General features: G+C 47.8%; 1 protein-coding gene across 2 annotated transcripts in view; it reads left to right on the forward strand.

Moving 5' to 3' along the window:
* Positions 1-9,849, forward strand: part of SHISA9 (shisa family member 9) — a 265,862-nt gene extending 256,013 nt beyond the window's left edge. For both annotated transcript variants that reach the window (XM_081131681.1, XM_081131680.1), the window contains one exon: positions 5,952-9,849. In XM_081131681.1, the coding sequence (XP_080987807.1) occupies positions 5,952-6,331 (380 nt within the window). In that variant the 3' untranslated portion in view covers positions 6,332-9,849. The remainder of the gene's footprint in view (positions 1-5,951) is intronic.
* The last annotated feature ends 12,015 nt before the right edge of the window (positions 9,850-21,864 follow it).

Below are 21,864 nucleotides of genomic sequence, written 5' to 3' on the forward strand. Positions count from 1 at the left end.
CACTTGGATTTTATTCCTGGGTGTGATGGGAAGATTAATCACTTCGTTTCCATGTATTCTTGGACCTAAGACAGGGACAAATGAGGAATGGTGAAAGCTTTGGTTTGCTTACCAGGTGAAATCTATCCCCTGAGACCCAGGACTACCACCATGTGAGAATGAGCGGTAGGAACCCTCCTTAAGATATCTTTGGCCCAAGGAAAGAAGGTAGGTGGGAGGCCACCTGCCGAGACCCTCAGATGTGCAACTTGTTTTGAAAACTGGTTATTACCTTGACTCCCTCCATTCCCACGGAAGCAGTGCCCCAGCCCACCCCGCACCTGTACATGTAAGTGTCTGCTGCTAATTAAGAGAGAGACAGATGGAGGAAGGTACAGTTTAATTTTACAGCCTCGGTTCCTTCAAGGCAATTAGGCTCATTGGAAGGAAAGCACCTTTTTCATTCTTTCTTCCTCTTTTCAAATGAAGAAAAATCAGACCGGAGAGGACCAGTGTTGTTGAAAGGCTCGCACATCTGTTTCCCGGGCGGCTTGTCAGCCATCTGCCCACGAGGTAGCAGGGCTGATTAGGTTAATGCATTTATTAATGGGGCTTGCAAGGCTGTTCAGTGAATCTGTTATTTCTTTCGCAAGGAGCTTTTTTAATATACTAAGACAGGGACACCCTGCACAAAGCCGAGAGTGGCCACGTCAGCATTTCTTTCCCCTCCTTTGAGCCCGAGCAGAGGCGACCAGAACACTGGAGAGAGGGCTGCAGGGAAACTGCAGTTGCTGGTTATGGGAACAGTTCATCCAGCACCAACCACAGTCTTGTTGAAATACTCTTGAAAATAGCTCAGTAGCAGTTATCTAGTTCTGCATAACAAACCACTCAAGGCTTAGTGGTTGAACAGCAGTTACCAGCTTCTGATTGTGGGTCAGCTGGGCAGCTCTGGGTTGGGCTGGATTGGCTGGTCTTGGCCAGGCCTGCTCAGTATCTGGAGTCAGGGGCACGTCAGCTGATGCCTGCGTGGTCTTGGATGGCCTAGCCCATTATCTGACAGTGAGCAGGCTCTTGGCTGTGGTGAATGCGGGCAACTGGCCTGCAGGTGTCTCATCCTGCAGGGGGCTCACCTGGGCTTCCTCTTTCATTGGAGGCAGGATTCCAAGAGCCTGACAGTAGAAGCTGCAGAACTTCTGTAAGGCCAGATTCAGGACATGCCTGACATTAAAGCCAGGCCAAGTTCAAAGGGTGGAGAAATAGACTCCACCTCTCGATGGGAGGAACTGCAAAGTAGCGCGGCCATGTGTGCTGTACACCACACAACCTCACCGGGAACGCTGTTTCTGTGACTGTTCAGCTCCAGGTCGCAGCTACAGAACACGGCTTCGAGATGCCTTCCCTAATCAGCTCTTCATTGCAAACATCAGTGCCCCTCTTACGCCATTGCATAGGGCAAACTAGGTCCTCAACCCACATGGCGGGTGGAGGGAAGCGCAGAGGGAAGGAAGAAATGAAAGAAGGCTCCTTGGTTTGGATGCGTGCCTCCTTTGTGCTTAGCAGGTTGCCTGGCACAGAGTGAGTGCCCAATAAATGTCTGTTGGATTTAACCCAGTTCTTTCATAAGCCAGGAAGCAAAATATATGTATTGAATAGTTACTGTATTTCAGAACTATACCATGTAGCTTATATAGCTCATAAAATTTATTCCTCACAATAAACTGAAAGTAATTTATATCATCCCCATTTCACACCTAAGAAAAGAGAGTTTTAAGAGGTTAAGTGACATTCCTGAGGTCTCATAAACTCAGATGTGTCCGATTTCAGAGCCCACAGACTTTCCTGTCCACTCCTCTTTTCCCACGTACTAAACACTTTCTATGCTCAGAGAGCACCCGACGCCAGGTTCACCAGGAGGCCAGTTCAGGGTTGGGAGTGGAGAAGGGAGTAGATTTTCCACGTGAAACTCATGATTCCTCTTAAGGGGGCTTCTCCCCATACCTGCACTGCTGTGTGAGAGCGGAATGCCTCTCTGACTATTTTTCTTTAGGACTTTTGGAGAAGACATTACCTATCTCAGCTGTTGGGACACCTACTTCATAATCTCAGCTTGTCAGAAACAAGAACCCTTGAAGGCATCCCTTGCTCTGAGCAGAACTTAGACTAGTCCATTGTCTGGAAAGAGAAACATGGGAATGAATGATTCATGCCTGGGGCCATAATGATGATTAATGAGACTTTCAATAAGAGACTACTGGAGGAAAGAGGGAAAGGAGATCCACTCCAACTATGCCCTGGTATTCTCTATTCTGTTACGGTATTTTGCTCATTCATTCATTCACTGAATATTTATTTATTGAGTATCTAATATCTGACTGGAACTAGGCTAGACATTGCTTATGCAACAATAAGCAAAAATCAGACCTGGTCTTGCCCTCTTGGGACTCTAGTGGGAGAAATATAAACAATGAATGAACTGTGTGAAGAAGTATTTAATGGCAGGCGTGATAGGTGCCATGGATAAGAGCCTTGTATGGTGGGATCAGCCTTGACAGACCTAGAAGGGAGGGGTATCTGACATGAGAGGCAGTTGGGGATAACAGGAGTGAGATGGGAGGTCACTGCCTTTTAGTTCTTTATGAGAATCTGTGTACCAGTACCGTGCTAGATGCTGGGCTCAGCCTGTGGTTCTCAGCTCTGCCTGAACATTAGAATCACCTGGGGGTGGGGCTTAAAAAATCTATGTCTGAGCCAGACCTTCAGAAAATCTGATTAAATTGTTTGGGGGAGGGGCCCAGGAATCTGAAATCTTTAGAAGCCACCCCCCCCCCCCCCAGGGTGGTCCCCATGTACTGCCAAGGTTGAGAGCCACTGAGTTGTACCGATGGACAGATGGGGTCCCCTGCTCGCGAAGCACTCATGGTCTAGTGGGAGGACACCCCCACTAGATGTGAAAATGGAAACTTGCAAAGCAGCATGGTCAGTGCTATGAGAGAGAGAGCTGGGTGCCTGAAGGAGCCTGCGGGAGTCAGGAGGCAACACCTTAGCTTAGTCTTGAAGATAAAGAACAGAGATTCCTACGTAAGTGAAGGGATGGGCAAGCTCAGCTCCAACATCTGGTTCTCAAACCAACCCAGAGGCCTCATTGTACTCACAAGACCAGATATTTTCATAGCACTTACCATAAAGCCACATTTATACTTTCATCTAATTTGTGGGACTAGGTGGTCACTATCTGTCCCTCCCTAGTAGAATGTTCACCCCATGAGGGCAGGGGCCAAGTCTGTTTCTGATTTCCCTTATATTTCCAGTGTCTAGCACATGCCCCAGGCCTACTTGATGAACAACTAAATGACTGAACAAATTGCTCCAAGAGGTTTTGGTAGATGAGGGACGTGGTCAGTTTTGCATTTTAGAAATATGCCTTTGACTGCAGTGTGGAGAATGGACGGGGGGAGGTGAAACTCAAGGCAGGGAGTGGAGCAATATTCAAAGTGGGATTGGGGGTGGAATAGGTTAGAGAAGTATTTTCTAGGCAGGGCTAGAAGGACTTGGTGGTCCAGCTGTTGTGCCGGGGGGAAGGAGAAGATGCAGCCAGCAACTGCTCCCATGTTTGCGGCTGGAGTGACTAGAGAGTCGGGGATCCCATGCCAGGGGGAAGGAAGAGCCTGAAGACCAGATCTGAGGAATGTTGATGGGCTCAGGCTTGGCCACCTGGAGTGGGAGATGCCAGTGAATCTGTCCTGGATGTGACTGGATTTGTGAAATTTGAAGTTCAAAGGGGATATCAGAACATCCATCTATGGAAACTTCATGGCATTGGAAACCTAGAACTTTCCTCCAGAAGGCAGAAAGATGGAGATGAAAGCCATTTGAAGCAATGCCGGGCATGTCTCAGCATCTTCAGTAGCAGACTCCCAGGGTCCTTCTGGCTCTGACATTCTGTATCTTCAGCCAGCTCTAGGATTTATGGAAAGGAAGACTTTCTCTTGAAAGACTGTCAGAGTTTTACCTTAACAGGAACAGAAACCCAACCTAAACTGTAGTAGGCCTAGAAAGGTGACATGGAGCTTCCTCGGGCGTCATGTTGTGGAGTCTGAGCAGAGGCCACACTTGCCAGGAAAGAACCATGTGAGGAATGAGCGATGTCTGCCATGGACACAGAGGGGCACATGGAGTGTATTTTTTCCCCCCACGCAGTCCTGAAACCAAAGCTTTCCCTCCGTGGTCTTTCAAAAGCATCAAATAATGTCTGTTGGACTTAGGTTCTACCCTGGCTCTGCCACTAGCTGGGGGTAACCTTCTTCCAATCATTTTCACGTGCCTGAGATCGGCAGTTTTGTAACCCATCAAGCAGGAGTTAAAATCAGGGGTGCCGAAAGGATCAGATGAGCAAAGAAACATGCAACTGTGGCGATCCCCGTGAATTTACATCAGTTCACATGTGTGATAGAATGGGATGTTGTGAGTGTGGAAGAAAGAGCAGCAAATATTTCTGGGCTCCTGAGAGATGCAAATTCAAAGGGGTATTGAGAAGAAATTAATTTAAGAAGTATAGAGGGTCTTATAAGGACATAATTGTAAGAGAAAGTAAAAGGAGTTGTCATAAATTTATCAAATAAATAGGGAGAGACAGAGAGAAAAGAAGGAAGGGAGAAAGGGAGAAAAAGAGAGAAAGAAAGAGGGAAGGAATCAGTGCTGGAGAGAGTGGTGACCTGGAGTGGAAATTGATACAACTCTTGTAGCACAGTTGGCAATATATATCAAGGGCCTTAATAATGTTCACACCCTTTAAACGTCATTTCACTTCAGGTAATTCATTTCAGGGCTGGGGAGTAAATATGCCAGGCTTGTGGGCCGGGTGGTCCCTATCACATGTACTCAAATCTACCGCTGCAGAGCAGAAAGAGCCACAGGCAATAGGAAAATGAATACGTGTGGTTGTGTTCCAGTAAAACTTTATTTTGAAAAATAGGCTGTGGCTGGATTTGGTCCTTGGGCTACTGTTTGCCATCCTCTGATGTAGATTAAGAAAATATTTTTAACATCATTCTAAATTCAAAGTTGTAAGTACAAAGAGAGCTTTGGTCTGAAAGATTCTCAACTCAGCTTTATTTATAGTGAGCAAAATATTGGCACAATTGAATGTTCATCAATAGGGGGATCGATTAATTTTAATAGTTCCATTCAGTAAAATATTCTGTAGGCATTAAAATCTCTTTATTACTAGTTTGTAACAACCGGGAGTGAATACTTGATAGAATCTTACATGAGAACTCAGCTGTTTCTAATGATAATGATGATAGTGGTGGTGGCTAATATCTAAGCCCTTCACATACATCATATCATTTAACCTCTAAACAACCTTGTGAAATACACATTTCCCTGGGAATACTTGCCTTATGCAGAAGCCGATGTTAATAAAAGCCATTTAGCCAAAGTTACACTGCTGGCAGGGTTGGGATTTGAGCACGGGTGTGCTTAGCTGCTACAAACACACTAATAAAAATCCCCAATTAATTCTGCGTATTGAGAAGACCAGGAAAAAAAATACACTCAAGTGTTGGTCTCTGCTCTCTTAAGTGGTGGGGATAGATACGAATATTTCTCCACGTGTTCAGTATTTTCTCTACTGAGAACGCAGGATTTAATAACGAAGAAACCACTCTTGCATTATATAAGAAAGCCAGGGACGGCAGTGTTAGGGTGGAGATGTCTGTTGGAGGGGGTCTAGAGATGCCCTTGGGGATGCCCTGCCCCCTCGGCCCTGCTCGTGTTTGTGAGGACTGGGCCCTGTCCTTCCTTCTGTCTGTTCCAGGTGGCGTTCTGGTATGTGTGTCCCTTGGACTGTGGCCCTCTTTGATGCCGTTTTCGGGTTGCCTTGCCGGTCCCTAACTCTCTCTCTCTCTCTCCCCCCTCTCCCTGTCCCTGCTGTCCCCTCCCCGCCTCCGTCCACCTGCCCCCTGCTCCAGCCGACAAGGTCAACGACGACTTCTACTCCAAGCGGCGGCACCTGGCCGAGCTGGCGGCCAAGGGGAACCTCCCCCTGCACCCCGTGAGAGTGGAGGACGAGCCGCGGGCCTTCAGCCCCGAGCACGGCGCCGCCAAGCAGAACGGACAGAAGTCTCGGGCCAGCAAGACGCTGCCGCACCCGCTGGCCTACAATTCCACCGGCAACTTCAAGACCTGGGACCCCAGCGAGCACTCTCTCCGGCGACAGGCCTACGGCAGCAAGGGCAAGCTGGGCACGGCCGAGTCAGGCTCCAGCGACCCCCTGGGGACTCGCAGCCAGCACTACCCGCCCCCGCAGCCCTACTTCATCACCAACAGCAAAACAGAAGTGACTGTCTGAGCTGTCGCTGCTCGGGGCGCGTCCTGGAGACCACACTCAACTGAGAGGCAAAAAAATACCCCGGCCCACACCCTCCCTGGCCGCCCCCCACCCCGACAGCCACCCACACATCCAACTCTCCACACCAACCGGCCAGAAACCTACTGGTGACACGGGACCCCGCTTTCTCTGGCTCATGCCTAAACGCGTTGAACGGCAGCTGAGCAGAAACGGAGCATGGACGTCCAGCCGTACCGCCGAGGGGAAACTGAGGCACGCTCTTTCGACTTCAGGCCCAAGGTTGCCAGACTCACATGCCCAGACCGTGGGGCTAATTTTTCTTTTCCTCCTCACTTGAAACTAAAATCCATGATGAAAAATGACAGTAGCACAATTTAGAGAAATTGTCCATCTGAGCACATACACCGTTTGCCACGAGCTGTCTCTTTTCGGGGTGAATGAGCCACGGTGCAGGGGTGGGAAATGAGGGTGCCGCCGGAGACCAGCGCGCTTGAAGAGAGGAGGCCTGTGCACATCGTAAGCATTTTCTAATTCCAAGAAGTGGCGACGTGGACACACCATTTTGACGAGCGTGAGACAGTAACTGGACCCCGAGCATCCTATTTATAATCCTTTTCATATCATCAATGTTGGAAGCAAAAAACAACACACACTCAGACTCACAAAACTTAAGTGACCCTGAACCCACCGACAGTGATTGGGGAGAAAGAACATTTTAGGGCTCCCGTTCAGACCGTGACCGTGGAAATGGGAGGGATGGGCTTTTATGGCGGGGAGAGGGTCCAGAGAGTATGAAATAACTTTTTTAAGAAAAAAAAAAAAAAAGTGAACTATAAACCCACTACAAAACAGACAACAGCAAACTCATTTTTGTCCCAAATCTTCAAGACTTAGGAAACCGCCAATGATGTCAAGAACAAAAGAAAAATCACAGCTGGAAGGCGGACAGAGATGAGAAGGGGACCCCGAGCGTCCGATTTCTGGCGTGTCCCCTTGCCTCTGAGACCAGCTACAGACACACTAACCAGTCCTCCAGTGACTGTCAGTCCCCGACTCCCTTCCCTTCAGCCCGTTGCCGCCGCCGCTGCCGAATTTCAACTGCTTTGGACTGAAAATGTCATAAGCGTGGGTGGTGCCTTCAACGTGTTACTGTTTAGTGACAGTCTCATTTCTCAAGTGCAACCTGTGTTCTTTTAGGCTCCCTCCCTCCTGTTTTTCTGCAGTGGTAGAAGATGTTTCCATCTTCCCCTTGTCGGTGAGCTCACCCCATCACACCCTCTGGGGGGCTGAGCAGTGTCAGGCGTCCCTAAAGACCAAGACCTCCCTCCCTCCCCACACTGTCCGAAATCCGTGATCTACCCATTTCTAGCTCCCCAAACCTACTGAGCATTTCTGCGTCCCACAATTCCCGGGGACCCTCCAAACCACCTCTCCAGACACTTAAGCTCGTTCATCTCCCATCCAGAATTCTCTGAGGTTTTCAGGTTGGTTCTCACAGCCAGAAGCCCTTGGGTGTCCCAACAAAGGCAGTTTTCGTGCTAGGTTATTAGTTTTGTGGAAGCCCAAAGAGGGTTGTTGAGAGAGATTTGAATTTAAGGTAAGACATTTTCAACCAGCCGCTGAAGGTCTTAGCTAAGTAACAGGAACCTTCGAGAGCCCCCCTAGCTGTTCTCGTGTCAGAAGCTGCACATGGGCCCAAGACTCAGAGCACCTCCTGGGAGGCTGAACTCAGTGCGCCCTGCCTCACTCATCTCTCCGTCTGACATCATGGAATCAGGGACATGTGGAAGTCATTCTCCTATTCACGCCCAGCTCACCTGGGAACACTGACCATGCATTTTATCTCCCTGGGCTTTAGTCTCCTACCTGAAACACGAGGAACTGAGGCCTGATCAAGCTTTTCAAGCTTTTTGAAATAGCAAAACCGCTGCCCATTTAAAAAAAATGAAATTGTGCACAGAAGCCACTATATCAGACCTCCTTTCATGACGAGGCTCTGTGCTGGACGAAGCAGGCATGGGGGAATTAGTGCCCACTTTCTCAGCCTCTGCTGGGACCCCAGTGCTCCCCAGAGTGGAGTAAACACTGCTGGGCTTGGTTTCCTTGACTTAGTTGCCTGTGGATCTGCAGCACATTTTTGGCATCTCTGTGTCACCGTCACAGTATTTGTATCTAAATTGACTCATTTTTAATACATTTAACTTTTAAGAGAAAAACTTCCTGCCATCATCACAAATAGAAAACCAGTACCAGTCACCCTAAATAGAAAGTAAGTATAGAAATCAGTACAAAGGCAACGAAGCAGCAGCTAGATGCTATTGCCTGTGGAAGGGTCTCTCTCTCCCTCTCTCCCTCTCTTCTCTGTCTCCCCTTCTTCCCCCTTCTCTCCCCTTTTCCTTATTAAAACAAAATTAGCAGATGTTAAATAGTTGTTAAAGATTTACCAGCCTCTAATGAAGACTTTCTCCTTGAAGTAAGCAGATGGACTGGGAAAGCTGCAGAGGGAATCATTTCCTATGTGACTCAATGGTAATTGGCGCTGTGTGTACATACGATTAAAATCATTTTGCGCACGCTGGTGGTCCACAGCCCATGCTCCAGGAAACACGGGGCTGGCTTATCAGGGAGGTTCCCTCCAGCTCAAAAGTTCTGTGATTCTAGTCTCCCCCTTAGCTCACCCTGACTCCCTGCCCTCAGCTCACTTCATCTCACCTTTATCCCAACCCTGATTAAGGACCTCTCTTGGCCTCTGAACCGACGGGATTTTATTTATTCTCCATGTTCCTTCTCTTCTGAGTCAGGGTCATCCAGTGACTTCTGTTGGTTGGGGATCTGCAGCTATGATTTGGGCAGCAGGGTCACAAGGACGTAGCGGTGATGACACCCAAGAAGAACAGCACTTCTCAGTCTCGTTCCCTTCCAATTGGCTTTGGGGACCACACCGAGTGTGTGTGTGGGGGGGGGCAGAGAAGTGTATTCTTTGACTTCCTCTGGGGAGGGTGGACAGACCTCATGATGCTCAAAGAGTGTCACAAGAGATGACCTAGGGGACCTCACTGACGTAGATCTACAAGGATCCCGTAGCTGGAGTAGGGAGACATAGAAGAGAATCCAGAATAAAGCAGAGAGACTATCCCTTCCCCATCCCATGCCCGGCACTAGCCTCTACTTGCCTTTAGCCATCCCGACTTCCAACCCCTGGGACCAGAGTCTGACCCCCTTGGCCCTCCCAGTGTCTCGGCCTCCATTCGCCTTGGGCTCTGCCTGGCCTCCCCTTCCAATTCCCCCCAGGTTTTTGTGCAAATGGAGCATATTTTATGTGCGAATATTTTAGTAACCGTATGTTCTGCAAGTAAACCTGTGTTAATACTTGTCAACACCTGCAGAGTTTATGATACCAATAACACTTCCTACAATGAAGACGAAACACATTTGTTTGTTTTCTAAGAATGTTTATTTGTAAACATATGTATTCACTATATTAATATGAATTTCTTACCTGGCAATAAAACTGATTATATGTGATGTTGTTGGGCTTGCCACGTATCTTTTGAGGGTTCCACACCCTAACCTGAGTTTCCATCAGGGGACACCACTGTAAGCACAGAAAGTTAAATTTATATTTCTCAGAATGCATGGGAAACATTTTCAGGTAAAGGAACATTGTAAGAGCAACTTAGACAGATTTTCATGGAAACTTTTTTGTTTGAAGCCTCTCTGATGAGTCTGTGTCATGTCTCTTAGTTCACTCCCTGCCTCAAAAAAATGTCCCATCGCTAAATTTCCCCTTAATGGTCAAGAATCGTGCTAAGATTTGTACTTCTGGTTTTACCCGTGACCAGGGTGGTAAAACACACACATATTGAAAGGTGGGAGATCGGATTCTTTCCTTACTTATTAAATTTGATGTGCTGCCTGGCTTCTGTTAGCACTCAGTTTGAAACTTTCACATAGAAATCTGCCTGAGTACGGTTCCCTCGACGGGGGCTCCGAGACACAGGTTCGAGGGCAAGGAGTTTATCTGAGAAGTGAAGGGAATGCTGCTGGAGAGCGGGGAGGTGAGATAAGAAAGGAAAGCGGTCAGAAATGGGTGCTTTATTATGCCAGTTGCTGCTGTGAGGGCTGGAGTTTAAGGCTGCAGGGGGACTTTGGGAAAAGATGTAGAATTATCACCCCCCCAAATTATCGCACCCAAGTGGAGATGGAGTTGGGGTGCCTACACACCGACTCCCATCAGATAGCATTTGAGCATTGCTTTCAGGGAGTATTAATATTCCTTGGCATTGGAGAAAGCCCAGGCACAGAGATGCATCTACTAGTAACTGGAAATCAGCCAGTGTGTACTTAAGGCCTTAAGACCCAAGGGGTGGAGGCAGGAGGTCACGGGCTGCTCCAAGCCAGAGGTTCGAGGTCTCCTGGGAATGAAGCTTCCACTCACCGGATACTTAGAGAAGTTGTCAATGTCAGGCAAATGGGAGAGTGGACCACAATTTACAGTCAGAGAGAGGGTTCTTTCACAGGGACTTGGAGACTCTTCGTTTGCCAGATGCTCACTTGGTGTCTCCCAGAGGCGATCCCACGGGCTGTCTCTCTCTGGGACATAATTCTGGTTATTGGAGAAGCCTGGATGGCAGGGGATGCTCCTATGGTACTTGGGAACTGTCCAGGGGTGGAATCACTGATCAGCACACATCATAGCCACTGGGATACAGTAGAAAGGCAGGAAATCTTGTCTTGGGTATTGGGGTTCGGTTTAAACATTAAAAGTCCACTAGTGAAGCCACTGCTTGGTTACAACAACTACAAAGATTATATTAGGTTTATTTGTAGAGCTGCCACTATGTGCCAAATGTTGTTGAAGCCTTGCATGCATTGTCACATTTGACCCTCATGAATGTGTAAGGTGCACACTATTAGCTTTGGGAGGGGGGAAATCTATCTACAACTGGAGCAATTTTGCCCAAAGTGATTGAACGAGTAGGTGGTGGACCTGGGACTTGAACTGTAGAGCTCATATTAACTACCCAGTGGTTCTCACTTGGATGAGCATGTGAATCAGGGGGGGAACTTGATAAAAATGCTGATTTTTAAGCTTCTCCCATAGAGAGTCAGGTGAGGTAGGTCTGAATGGGAGCCCAGGATTCAGTGTTTGTAACAGATACCCCAGCATCACAAGGCAGTGGCTCCTGGACCACACCTGAGAAGCATGATGCCACGTTCCCTGATCATCCAACATGTATGGGCTTATCCCGAGGGCCCTGGGATGCAGGGGGAAATGGGGTGCGTGCTTCCAGAGAGAGGGACTTGCACTCTTTGGCTTCATGTCCAATGTTGAAAGGTCTGTCCTAAAATGGCCAGAAGATGACTCCAGAAGAACTGGTTTCCAAGACTAATAGGCTATGTGCCCTGGGCCTGAAACCAGCCCTCTCTGAGACCATTTCTTCATCCCAAGAAGGAGACTGGAGGGAAGGGGGGTGAAGAGGGTCCCAATATATGCTGACGGGAGAAGATACGACTTTGGGTGGCAGGCGCACAGTGCGATACACAGATCTTGTAACATAGAAGCCCACACCTGAAACCTGTATGTTCATGTTAACCATTGTCACCCCAGTAAAGGTAATAATATAAAAAGGAGCCTGGAATAGCTGATCTCCAGTCCTGGTCTCTCCCTTGAGTGAGTGTTTCCCATCCCCATCACCGTGGCATTGGACAGTTAGCAGATTGAGTCCTTGTCACTTCCAGACGTTTGCTCCTGGATGACCAGGATTAGCGGTCATTATCGTAAAGGGGTCTGGGCACTGAGCACTTGCGTTGGGGCTGGTGGGGCCTTTGCGTCGCTCTAACAGCTCGGGGCTGCTATGGAAGTTCTTAACTTTTTTGTACCATGGACCCCTTTGATGGTCTGGTGAAGTCTGTGGGTCCTTTCTCAGAATGATCATTTTATTTTTATCTTTATTTTTTTTAGTTTATTGATTTTTAAATTTTTTTTTTAGTGAGGGAGGAAGGGAGAAGAAAGAAATATCAATGTGAAAGAAAAACATTGATCAGCTGCCTCCTGCACGCCCCCTACCGGGGAACAAACCTGCAACCCAGGCACGTGCCCTGACTGGGAATCAAACTGGCAACCTCTGGGTGCACAGGAGGATGCCCAACCAGCTGAGCCCCACCAGCCAGGGCACAGAATGATCCCCTTAAATGCATAAAATACAATAAAATACATAGGATTACAAGATAAACATTATTTTGAAATACAGTGATGGAACTATTTTAAAAATCCACATTTGTGAAACAGTGATATATGTGATTTTATAACTAATGCATTAAATAACAAAATCTAATAACAAGTTTCAATGTGGTGATGAATGTCAACAATTCTTTGAGCTATCTCCTACAAGTGCCATCTAATGTGACAATATCTGTGATTCTATCGGTGACATAGTCCCAGGTCATTGCTAATATCGTGATGGTGTGTTGCACACATTTATAATTGAGGGACATACTAAATTTCAATTAGATCCTAATGAAAATAAAGATTTTTTTTTTTTACCATCCAAGTTCTCAAACCCACTGAATTTTATTCAGGGGTCCCCTCAAGGGTCAATGGTCTTGGCTAGTAGGACTTAGAGCTACTTATTTTCTCCTTGGTTCTACTTTCTCATCTTTAAAATAAGGGTAATAGTATAGCTATCCTTGGCTGTTATGAGAGATAAAATAATAGATTAGAAGATGTTAATTAATACCAAGTAAACACTAAGGAGTTAGCTTTTTATTATAATTATTATCTCAGTGAGTCCTTATGATCACACTTTGAAGTAACATTTTCTTATCCCCACACCCAGAAGAAGAAACTGAGGCTCGGGGAGATTAAACTTGCACAAAGTAGCTCAGCAAGCCAGTGCCAGAGCCCACTGAGACCAGATCTTCTGATTCCACTGCAAGCTCTTGCTCACATGGCGTGTTGCGTGATTATTTTTAGCAGTTACATTAAATGTCCTCACAACTCCCTGGAACAAGGCCAGCAGACACTGTGGTAGACCGTGGCGGCACCCCCAGTTCTTCACCCCTCCCTAGGAGAAAGGGGGATGGCAGAGGTTCAGGAAGCTCTTGTCAGACTTATCTGGGATGATTTATTTAAAGGCAGGTTGGAAACAGGTAATAATAATAGTGGTCTCCCTATTCAAAACAAACTTTCCCCAGCCCAGTGCTTGGAAGATCCCAATTAAAAGGACTTCACTGTCCGAGAAATTTTCAGATTCTGTTGTTTTAATCAATCCCCCTTAGAAATAAGTCTTTGTCATAAATTCAGACAGTCTTAACCTTGAAAGATAATAATGTTTATAATGATAATAACAGCAACTTTTGTTACGAATTATTGAATTTTTATTGTGTGTCAGACACTGAGGTAGGCACTGTATATACATCTTCTTTTCTCAACAGTGCTCTGAGGAAAAAGGTATTATTCCCATTTCCTAGAAGGAGAAAACTGAGGCTCAGAGAGGTGAAATCACCGATCCAAGATCGTACATCTAGTGAGTGGCAGGGCTGAAATTCAAACCCAGATTTGTATGATCCCAAAGCTAACCCCATCATAGCAATTCCTTTCATTCTTTCATGATCCATTTCTATGCTTGCTCCCTTTGGGGTAAATAATTGAGAATTATAGCGTGTATTCAAATTGTTCCAAGGAGATATAGTTAAGTCCAGGAAAAGTACACTCCTCTGGGTCAGATGGTATCACTGGTCAGCATCCACTCCTACCAGCTGTCCCTGGTCTGGAGGCATTGAACCAGCCTGATGCCGCTTCAGTTGATGTTTCAGAATGCTTTCGTGTTTCTGATGTAGACAGAAAGCAGGGCCAAAAGTGGCCTCTAGGGCAAGAAGACAGGAAACTAGAAATTTTAACTCAGTGCGCCTTAGTTTTGTATGACCTTGAGAGAGTCACTTCCTCTCTATAGGAGGCAATGTAATCTTTTGGGTAAGAGTAGAACCTCTGGTGTCAGGGGGTCCATGTCTGAATTCAAGTGGGCATAGTAATAGCACCTATCGAAGGGTTGTTATGAGAATGATGTAAGGCAATCTACATAAAGCTCCCAAAATAGCTCCCAGATATTTTATTTTCAAGATTTTAAAACCTCATTTGGAAATCATCATATACCCCAAGCTCTGCAGAAGGGATTAGCAGAAACACCAAGTTTCTTTGCTTTGGGTAAGACACATCTGAACTTGGTGTGATGCCATTTCTTCCAATGCTTTGGCTGTTGGTGATGTTACAAGCATGTTAGAAATCTGATTTTACTGCAGTACTGCAGATTCTTTTGGATATAGTCTCAGTGAATTTTAAAAATGAGAAAGAAAATAAATTCTTGCTCGGTGAATGTGGTTTGCTTGATGAAAGGAATTTTTCTGATCTAGAGGTCTATAGCAGATAAAATCATAATTAATAAGATCCATGGCAATAAAATAGGTTGTGCACTCCTGGGTGCAGATAGTTTATTAGTTATCTATTGCTGCTTAACTGTGCAATTAATCCAAAACTTTTCGGCTTAATAAAATACACATTTATTATCGGGCCCAGGAATCTGAGCATGGCTTAACTGAGTCCTGTGCTTCAGGGGTCTCTCAGGAGCCTGTAGTCAAGGTGGCAGCCAGAGTCACTCTTATCGGAAGCCTCAAGTGGGGAAAGATCTGCTTGCAAGCTCACGCTTGTAGCTGTTGGCAGGATTCACTTCGTCAAGGACGGTTGGCCAGAGGCCGTCCTCAGTTTCCAGCCATGTGGACCTCTCCAATGTGGCAGCTTGCTCCATTTAAGACAGCAAGAGAGAGAGTCTGCTGGCAAGGCAGAAGTCATAGTCTCTTCTCATCTAAGGACACAAGTGACAGTCTCTCATCATCACCATATTCTCTTGGTTAGAAGCAAGTTGCTCAAGGGGAAAGGATTACTTATGGCTGTGAAGACCAGAGGTGGGGATCATTTGGGGCCGTGTCAGAGGCTCCTGCCACGGGTGGTATCTAAGACCCCTCCAGGACAAAAGTCTGAGCTGTTAGCTCTTTTGTGAGTAGTGAGTTTCTGAGCACAATTATGACATTGCTACCACTTTCAGAGAGAGGTAACTAACTTACCTGGGATCGAGTCTTAGCACCCACTGCTCAGTTTTATTGTGTGAGGCACTTACTGTGGGATGTATGAGCAGCACAGATGATTGCCCAACAAAAATGTAATATAGAGTTACGGCTGCCCCAAACAGGAGCTCGCTTTGCTTCCCAGCTCTTTCCTCTTGCATCTGGATGGGGGCCATGTGCTGGGTTTGGACAATATGAGTGGAAATTATGTAGGCCACTTGCAGACCTGGCTCGTGAAAATCTCCAGCATAATCCTCCCAACCCTCTCCCCTGTTGCTGGATCGACACCAATGCCCAGTGTAACCTTGGAAACCACACACTGAAGATGAGCCTTGGTCGGCTCAGCCTTTGAATGATTTTGAGGAATGATGGCTTTTCTTGCCACCAACCCCACCACTACCTGAACTTTATGAGCATGAGAAATGATCTTATGTTGTATGAATCCCTGGGTTTTAGGGTTTATCTGTTAGAGTAGCTAAAATTTCATTAATAAATACAACAGATGACACATTTTGAACAGTGTCTGGCTCATAAAATACAATAAATGTCATGTTTTCTGTTACCATCATCATTATCATCTTAACTAAACTCCTAAACTCCTACTCTGTGTTAAACAAACAAAAAAAAAGCCCATACCTGATCTTTAATCTTCCCAGCAACTCCGAAAGGAAACCCCATTTACTAGATAAGACAACTGAGAAGTCAAATGTCTTACTTAAGGTCACAGAGCAAGTGCTGCAGTGGGAACGTAACCCTGGCTCAGACTCTCTGGTCCAGCGGCCCACTCGGCCCTCTCGAAGCTGCTGGCACTACCTGGATCCAGTTGTGGAGGCAAAACCTCTGCAGGAGAGGAATATCTACATTGTCTTGGCATCTCACTTATTTTCTTGTCAGATTCCAAATCCCAGCTCGCGCTGTGTTGTACAGTTCAAAGAAACCATTTCACATCCAGAAATGTCATGGTTGCTAGAAATAATTTTGTCACATCCTCTTGAATTTTTCCTCTATGCAAGTTCAGAGGTTTCAGTTAGATTCAAGTCTTACAATGCCTCATTTTAAAACATAAGAAGGCACCTCATTTAAAAAATATATGTTTTTATTGATTTGAGAGAGAAAGCAAGGGAGAGAGAGAGGGAGAGAGAAACATCAGTGTGAGAAACATTGGCCGGCTGCCTCCTGCACGCCCTCTCCTGGGGACTGAGTCTGAAACCTGGGCATGTGCCCCGACTGGGAATCGAACCAGTGACCTTCTGGTGCACGGGATGACTCTCAACCAACTGAGCCACACCGGTCACAGCAAAGGGCCCCTCATTTCTTAAAAATCTCAACATTCAAATAAAATACTTCATTGTCTTCATGTTAAAGGTACAAAATGAGATGATCCTAAGAGGCAATTTATAATGTGCAGGTGCCTTATTTTTGGTATTTGGAAGCTACTTTGGATGCTGTAATCTTGTTCTGGGGTTTTGCTGTCCAGTTGTCAAAGGCCACTGAGCTGAATGTACAGGAACTCTACAAGTTGCGTGTTGCCCAGATTCAGGGCAACAAAAATGAACTCCTTGTAGGTCATCTTGTGTATCCTTATTTGCCGTGGAAACCTGCCTCATGGCTATTCAGTGCTTCTGAGTGTTTTGTTTTTCTCAAAACATCTAATTTAGTTATTCGCCCAACAAATACAAAGCACCTACTGTGTGCCAGGCATTTTACTGGGCCTTAAGGATGCAAAGATGCCTCCCTCTTCCACCAAAAAACAAAGGAAGATGGAAGGTGGACAAATGGATAAGCCATTACCGTGAAGAGAGAGATCATGGTAGAGGAAAGCCTTGATGTCACATAGTCTTGGATTCAAATCCCCTCCCTGGCACTTCTAGCTATGCGGCCTTGGGAATATTACTGAGCTTTATTCAGAGCCTAGGTTTTCTCATCTCTAGAATGGACACCATCAAACCTACCTTGCAATGTTGTTTGAGCATTTAAGACAAAGGTGTGTAAGACATTTAATCATGGTGAATGTTTAATAGGTTGGAGTTATTCATATGAAGCATCTGCTTATCATTGATTTATACTTATTGAAACCAGGCTAACGGGCTAGCTTGGTGTTTGTCTCCATTTATGTTGGGATCCCCAGAAGGACTCGTGTGCAAGGAAGAAAGGTCCCAGGAGAGACTTGTAAGGGAGTGATGGGAGTTCGACAGGAGGGGAAGAAGCCAAACAAGGGTACAATTTCAGGCAGCGTCCCACGGAAGGTGTACTGGACCTTAGATCTGCACCTACTCCAAGCAAGGAATTGGGGTTTTCATTCTCACACAACCACCAATCACTGGCCAAAGAGATGGGAACCCCCAGGAACTCTGGCTCCCCGCATGTAGACATCAGTATTGTCACGGAAGACCCGCAAAGAATGCGTCAGGTGCTGGTAGCTAGACTCACAGGCACCCGGGTGCATCAGAACAGGAAAGGGGTACGCGGGCATCTGGGTGAAGTGCCAGTGATGTCACTTATACCTCCATTTTCTGACGTCTGGGGAGCATTAGCCCTGGCTTAACCAGCCCAATAAGTAAGACGAGTTTTCCTTGGTTCATAAGCACAGGACGCCTGGAGAACTTCCCTGCCCAAGTATGGCTAATGGGAGGCGTGGGGGCTTAGCTTTGGGGCCAGCCTGGTTTAAGACAAAATCCCAGCCCCTCTTTTTACGGACAGTGTCCTTCCGAGTAACGGATCTAGCCTCTGTGACTTACATTTTATCATTTATAAAATAGGAAGAACGACACACGTCTTTTGTAGGCTTGCCCCACAAAGAGATCTTTCTGTTCACTGATTTATCTGACAAATAGACACAGAGCCACTGCTCTGTGTCAGGCTCAGGGCTAAGCGTCGGTACCTGGGATGAATCAGACGCCCGCCCTGCCTTCCAGGGCGGTGGCATCAAGCGGAGGAGGCAGGCGTGTGAATCAGAGACCGCGCCCTTCCCTACACACGCTCTCTGTCTCCGTCTCTGTCTTGGTTCCGACACTGGTCATTTTCCTCTCCTCCTCTGCCCCACCTCCTGCCCCTTCACTCGCTCTGCGTTCCGGTCGTGCATCCTCACACCCCTACCACCGTCCTCGTTCCCATGCCAGCTGGACGGTACCCAGCCTCTGCCCTTCCCATTTCCCGCCTCCGGCTGCTGTTTTCCAAGGGCCCTTCCGAAGGCTGCAGAGCCTATGAAGCTCTGGGGAATTCAATTCAATCCAGTCCCTCAGGTGTGACCGAAGGTGACTTAGAGATAACAGAAAACCATGCAGCGTGTCAGTGAAAGCTTGGGGACCAGGGTAGGGTGGGGGGTGGGGAGCAGGAGGCCAGCAAGCAGTCCTGAGTCCTGGGCAAGGGCAGGTAGAATGTGTGGCTGGTTGCTCCGGGACGGTGGCGGGTCGGGGAGGATCTGGGCAGCAGCGCTGTCTCCCTGCTGTTGTGCAGATGTGTGGATGCCCACGTGCTCTGGGATAGGAGTCAGGAGGTTCGTAGTTTTCACTCTAGCTCCGGAACTAGCTGCATGACCTGGGACTTTGTGCTACTCATCCCTAGGGTATAGAGGCTCTGATCTTTCAGGACTGCTCTGGTCCTCTTGGCCAGGAACTCTGCCTTCAAATATTTTGGATTCCTCCCCCTATGGTGTGTTGGTCTTGGAATGGCACCCACTAGGTGACCTTATCATAGCAGTCAACTCTTTTTTTATTCCAAGATTCTGGGAGGTGATTAGCTTTGGGTGTGACAAAGATCTAAACCCAGGGCCCTGGAAGCAGGCTCTGCTGGCTGGGACCCAGTGACAATTTCATTGTGAAGTCGGGGGCCGCTGCTGCAGCTGGAGAAGGGAGCTCTGGTGACTCGTATAAAACACTACTCAGACTCTAGTCTCTCCTGGAGGCCCAGAAATCAGCATTTTAAGAACCATACCAGGGAGCTGGTGAGAATTACTTGTAGACACCTGTGTTTGGCTTTGCCCCAATACTGTGACCTAACTGTAGAAGGTAGCTGAGCATCTCCTTTTCTGCACAATAGGGCTCTTCAGCCCTGCCCTGTCTTCCTGTAGGATTTCTAGCAGGAAGAGATGAAATGGCAAATGGGGAAACTTTAAGAGAGTACACAGAATGAAAGATGATCGCCTTTGTGTGGGAAGTCACCCCACCCCCAGGTCCCACCTCTATTCTCAGAAACAGGGGCTCCAGACAGAACATTTGAGAGTGCACCTGAGCTCCTCACCCTGCATCCCGAATCACACGCCTCTTGAGCCCCACCTCACTTCCTCTTGGCCAGTTTTTTCTTTAGCCAAGGCTGCGGCCACCGGCTGAGCAGCTCTACCCCGGGAGCGCCTGGCCCAGGGGTGCCGTGCAGTTCTTACTTTCTGCTTCATGTAGGGTAGTGTCAGAAGCCTGCTCGGTGCAATGCTAGAAGCGTGAGGGGTGAACACCACATGGGCCAGACCCTGACCAGTGGGGCATGGGGGCCGGTGGTGCACAGTCCCCACTCCCACCTCTTGGAAGGAGGGTCTGAGCGTGTTCTGTCAGCTCCTCGGGGGTCCCAATGGGCCGGAGCCCACTTACCACAGTGGTTGTCAGGTTCATAAAGCTCCTTTGGGTGGGCTTTTCCTGCTCCCCTGTTCTACTCTTCCCAGCTCCCCTCTTCTTTCTTAGGATCTCTTCCCAAAATAACTATCTTAAAATTCTACTTTGTACCTGCGTCTCATGGAAAACCTTATATAAAGTGGTGTCCTAGAATGATTCTGCCAATTACAGCCTTAACCCTGAACCTTTTATCCAAACGCACCCGCATGCACCACGCTCCATCCTTTAATGCGCTCAGTCATTTTGAGGACCCACCGGTTCTTGAGCAGGAGGGACAGGCCTCCACTCGGGCACTGAATATTCCTGGACAAGAGTGTTATGAAACACCCCCAGGAGGTGAAAAGGCGAGTACAGGAGAGAGGTTTTATCTAATTTCTCTAACGTTCGCTATGATTAAGAAGACAGACATGAGATGCCATGGAAAGATACTTTCCCCCATCTTTTATAATCCTTCCCCTTCCTGTTTGCTCTTGGGAGAATGAGAAGTGTCCTCTCACACATTTCTCCTTATCAGAAGTTAATGAGAATTCTAATTAGGGCTACTGCACACTTTGGCGGGAGTTTGCACAAATGTGGCTCTGGCGTCTCAATGTTCGGCTGCCAGTCTTCTGCAACCTCACCAAAGATGCCCTCTCTAATAATAATACTAATAGCCAGCATTTGTTGAAAGTCTACTATGTGCCAGGCAATTTGCATGCATTGGCACCTGTCTTCACAAAAATCAGATGAGGTGGGAACGTTTAACCCTCGTTTTGGATGCGGGAAGCGAAGCTCGGGCTGGGGAAGCGATTGGCCTGCAGTTACGAGCTCGGAATTGGCAGGCCCGGGACTCAAACTCCGGTCTATCCCCTGGTCGGGAACTGCCCCGTCCGGCTTGCACAGGGGGCCTCGGGGGAGAGGAGAGGAGACGACAGGATAACTTGTCCCTGCTCCTGGGAAAGCCGTCCGTTCCCATCAGGGTGCTTGCTGTGAGTTATGAGGTCCCCGGCCTGGGTTCCCTGGTCTCTTAGGGAGCTGTACTCTAGGGTAGGGGATCCCAGGAGCCTCTGAGACACGCAATTAGAAGGGCAGTAATATCAGACCCAGGAACAGACTGAGTGCTGCTTCATCATTCTCGCTGCGTCTGAGTTCGCCCGTCGCACGGAAGGCTGTCGGCAGTGAGCACTGCGTCCTGTCCAGGAAGGGCCCTGGGCCGGCCTGACCGTCTCTCCCGGAGCTGAGCAGTCTCAGGGCAGATCTTCCTGATGGGACATCGAACTTCTGCTGTCTCTGGGGCTGCCCAGGGCCCCCTCCGCTAATACCTTGGGGGCAAAGTGAGAGAACTGGACCGCTGCAAAGGAAGAGACAGTCCCTTCCTGCCCTGTTAGGTGCCAGTTGTCTTGTTGAGCAGGTGTGCCCAGAGGCAACATGGTCTTGTGACAGGCCCGCAGATTGGCACCAGGTAATGGCAGAGCAGGCGTGAGCCGCATTGCGTGCAGGACAAGGGGGCTGGGCCTGCTCCCCCTCCCCTCAGCAGGGGCCTCTTTCCTTCTGATTTTCCCTTTCTCTGTCTCCCCTCCCCCCCCCACTTGTCCTCCTGAGCATCTGCTTAATAATGCCACACACTTGTGTGCCTGACTTTGCCAGGTCTCGAGCTTCATTCACACCGTCTATGACACTGTCTCCAGCTCCTCACCCTCCCACTGCCTCTCACACTCCCATCTCCTTCTGTTCTGGCTCTGTCTGTCTGTCTGTCATTCTCTTTCTGACTGGATCTCTTTCTTCCTTTTTATTTCAGGGACTTGTCAGCCTCTGAAGCCTGCCTCCCCACCC

The sequence above is a fragment of the Miniopterus schreibersii genome (genome assembly GCF_964146895.1).
Source record: "Miniopterus schreibersii genome assembly, chromosome: 3".
Taxonomy (NCBI): Eukaryota; Metazoa; Chordata; class Mammalia; order Chiroptera; family Miniopteridae; genus Miniopterus; species Miniopterus schreibersii.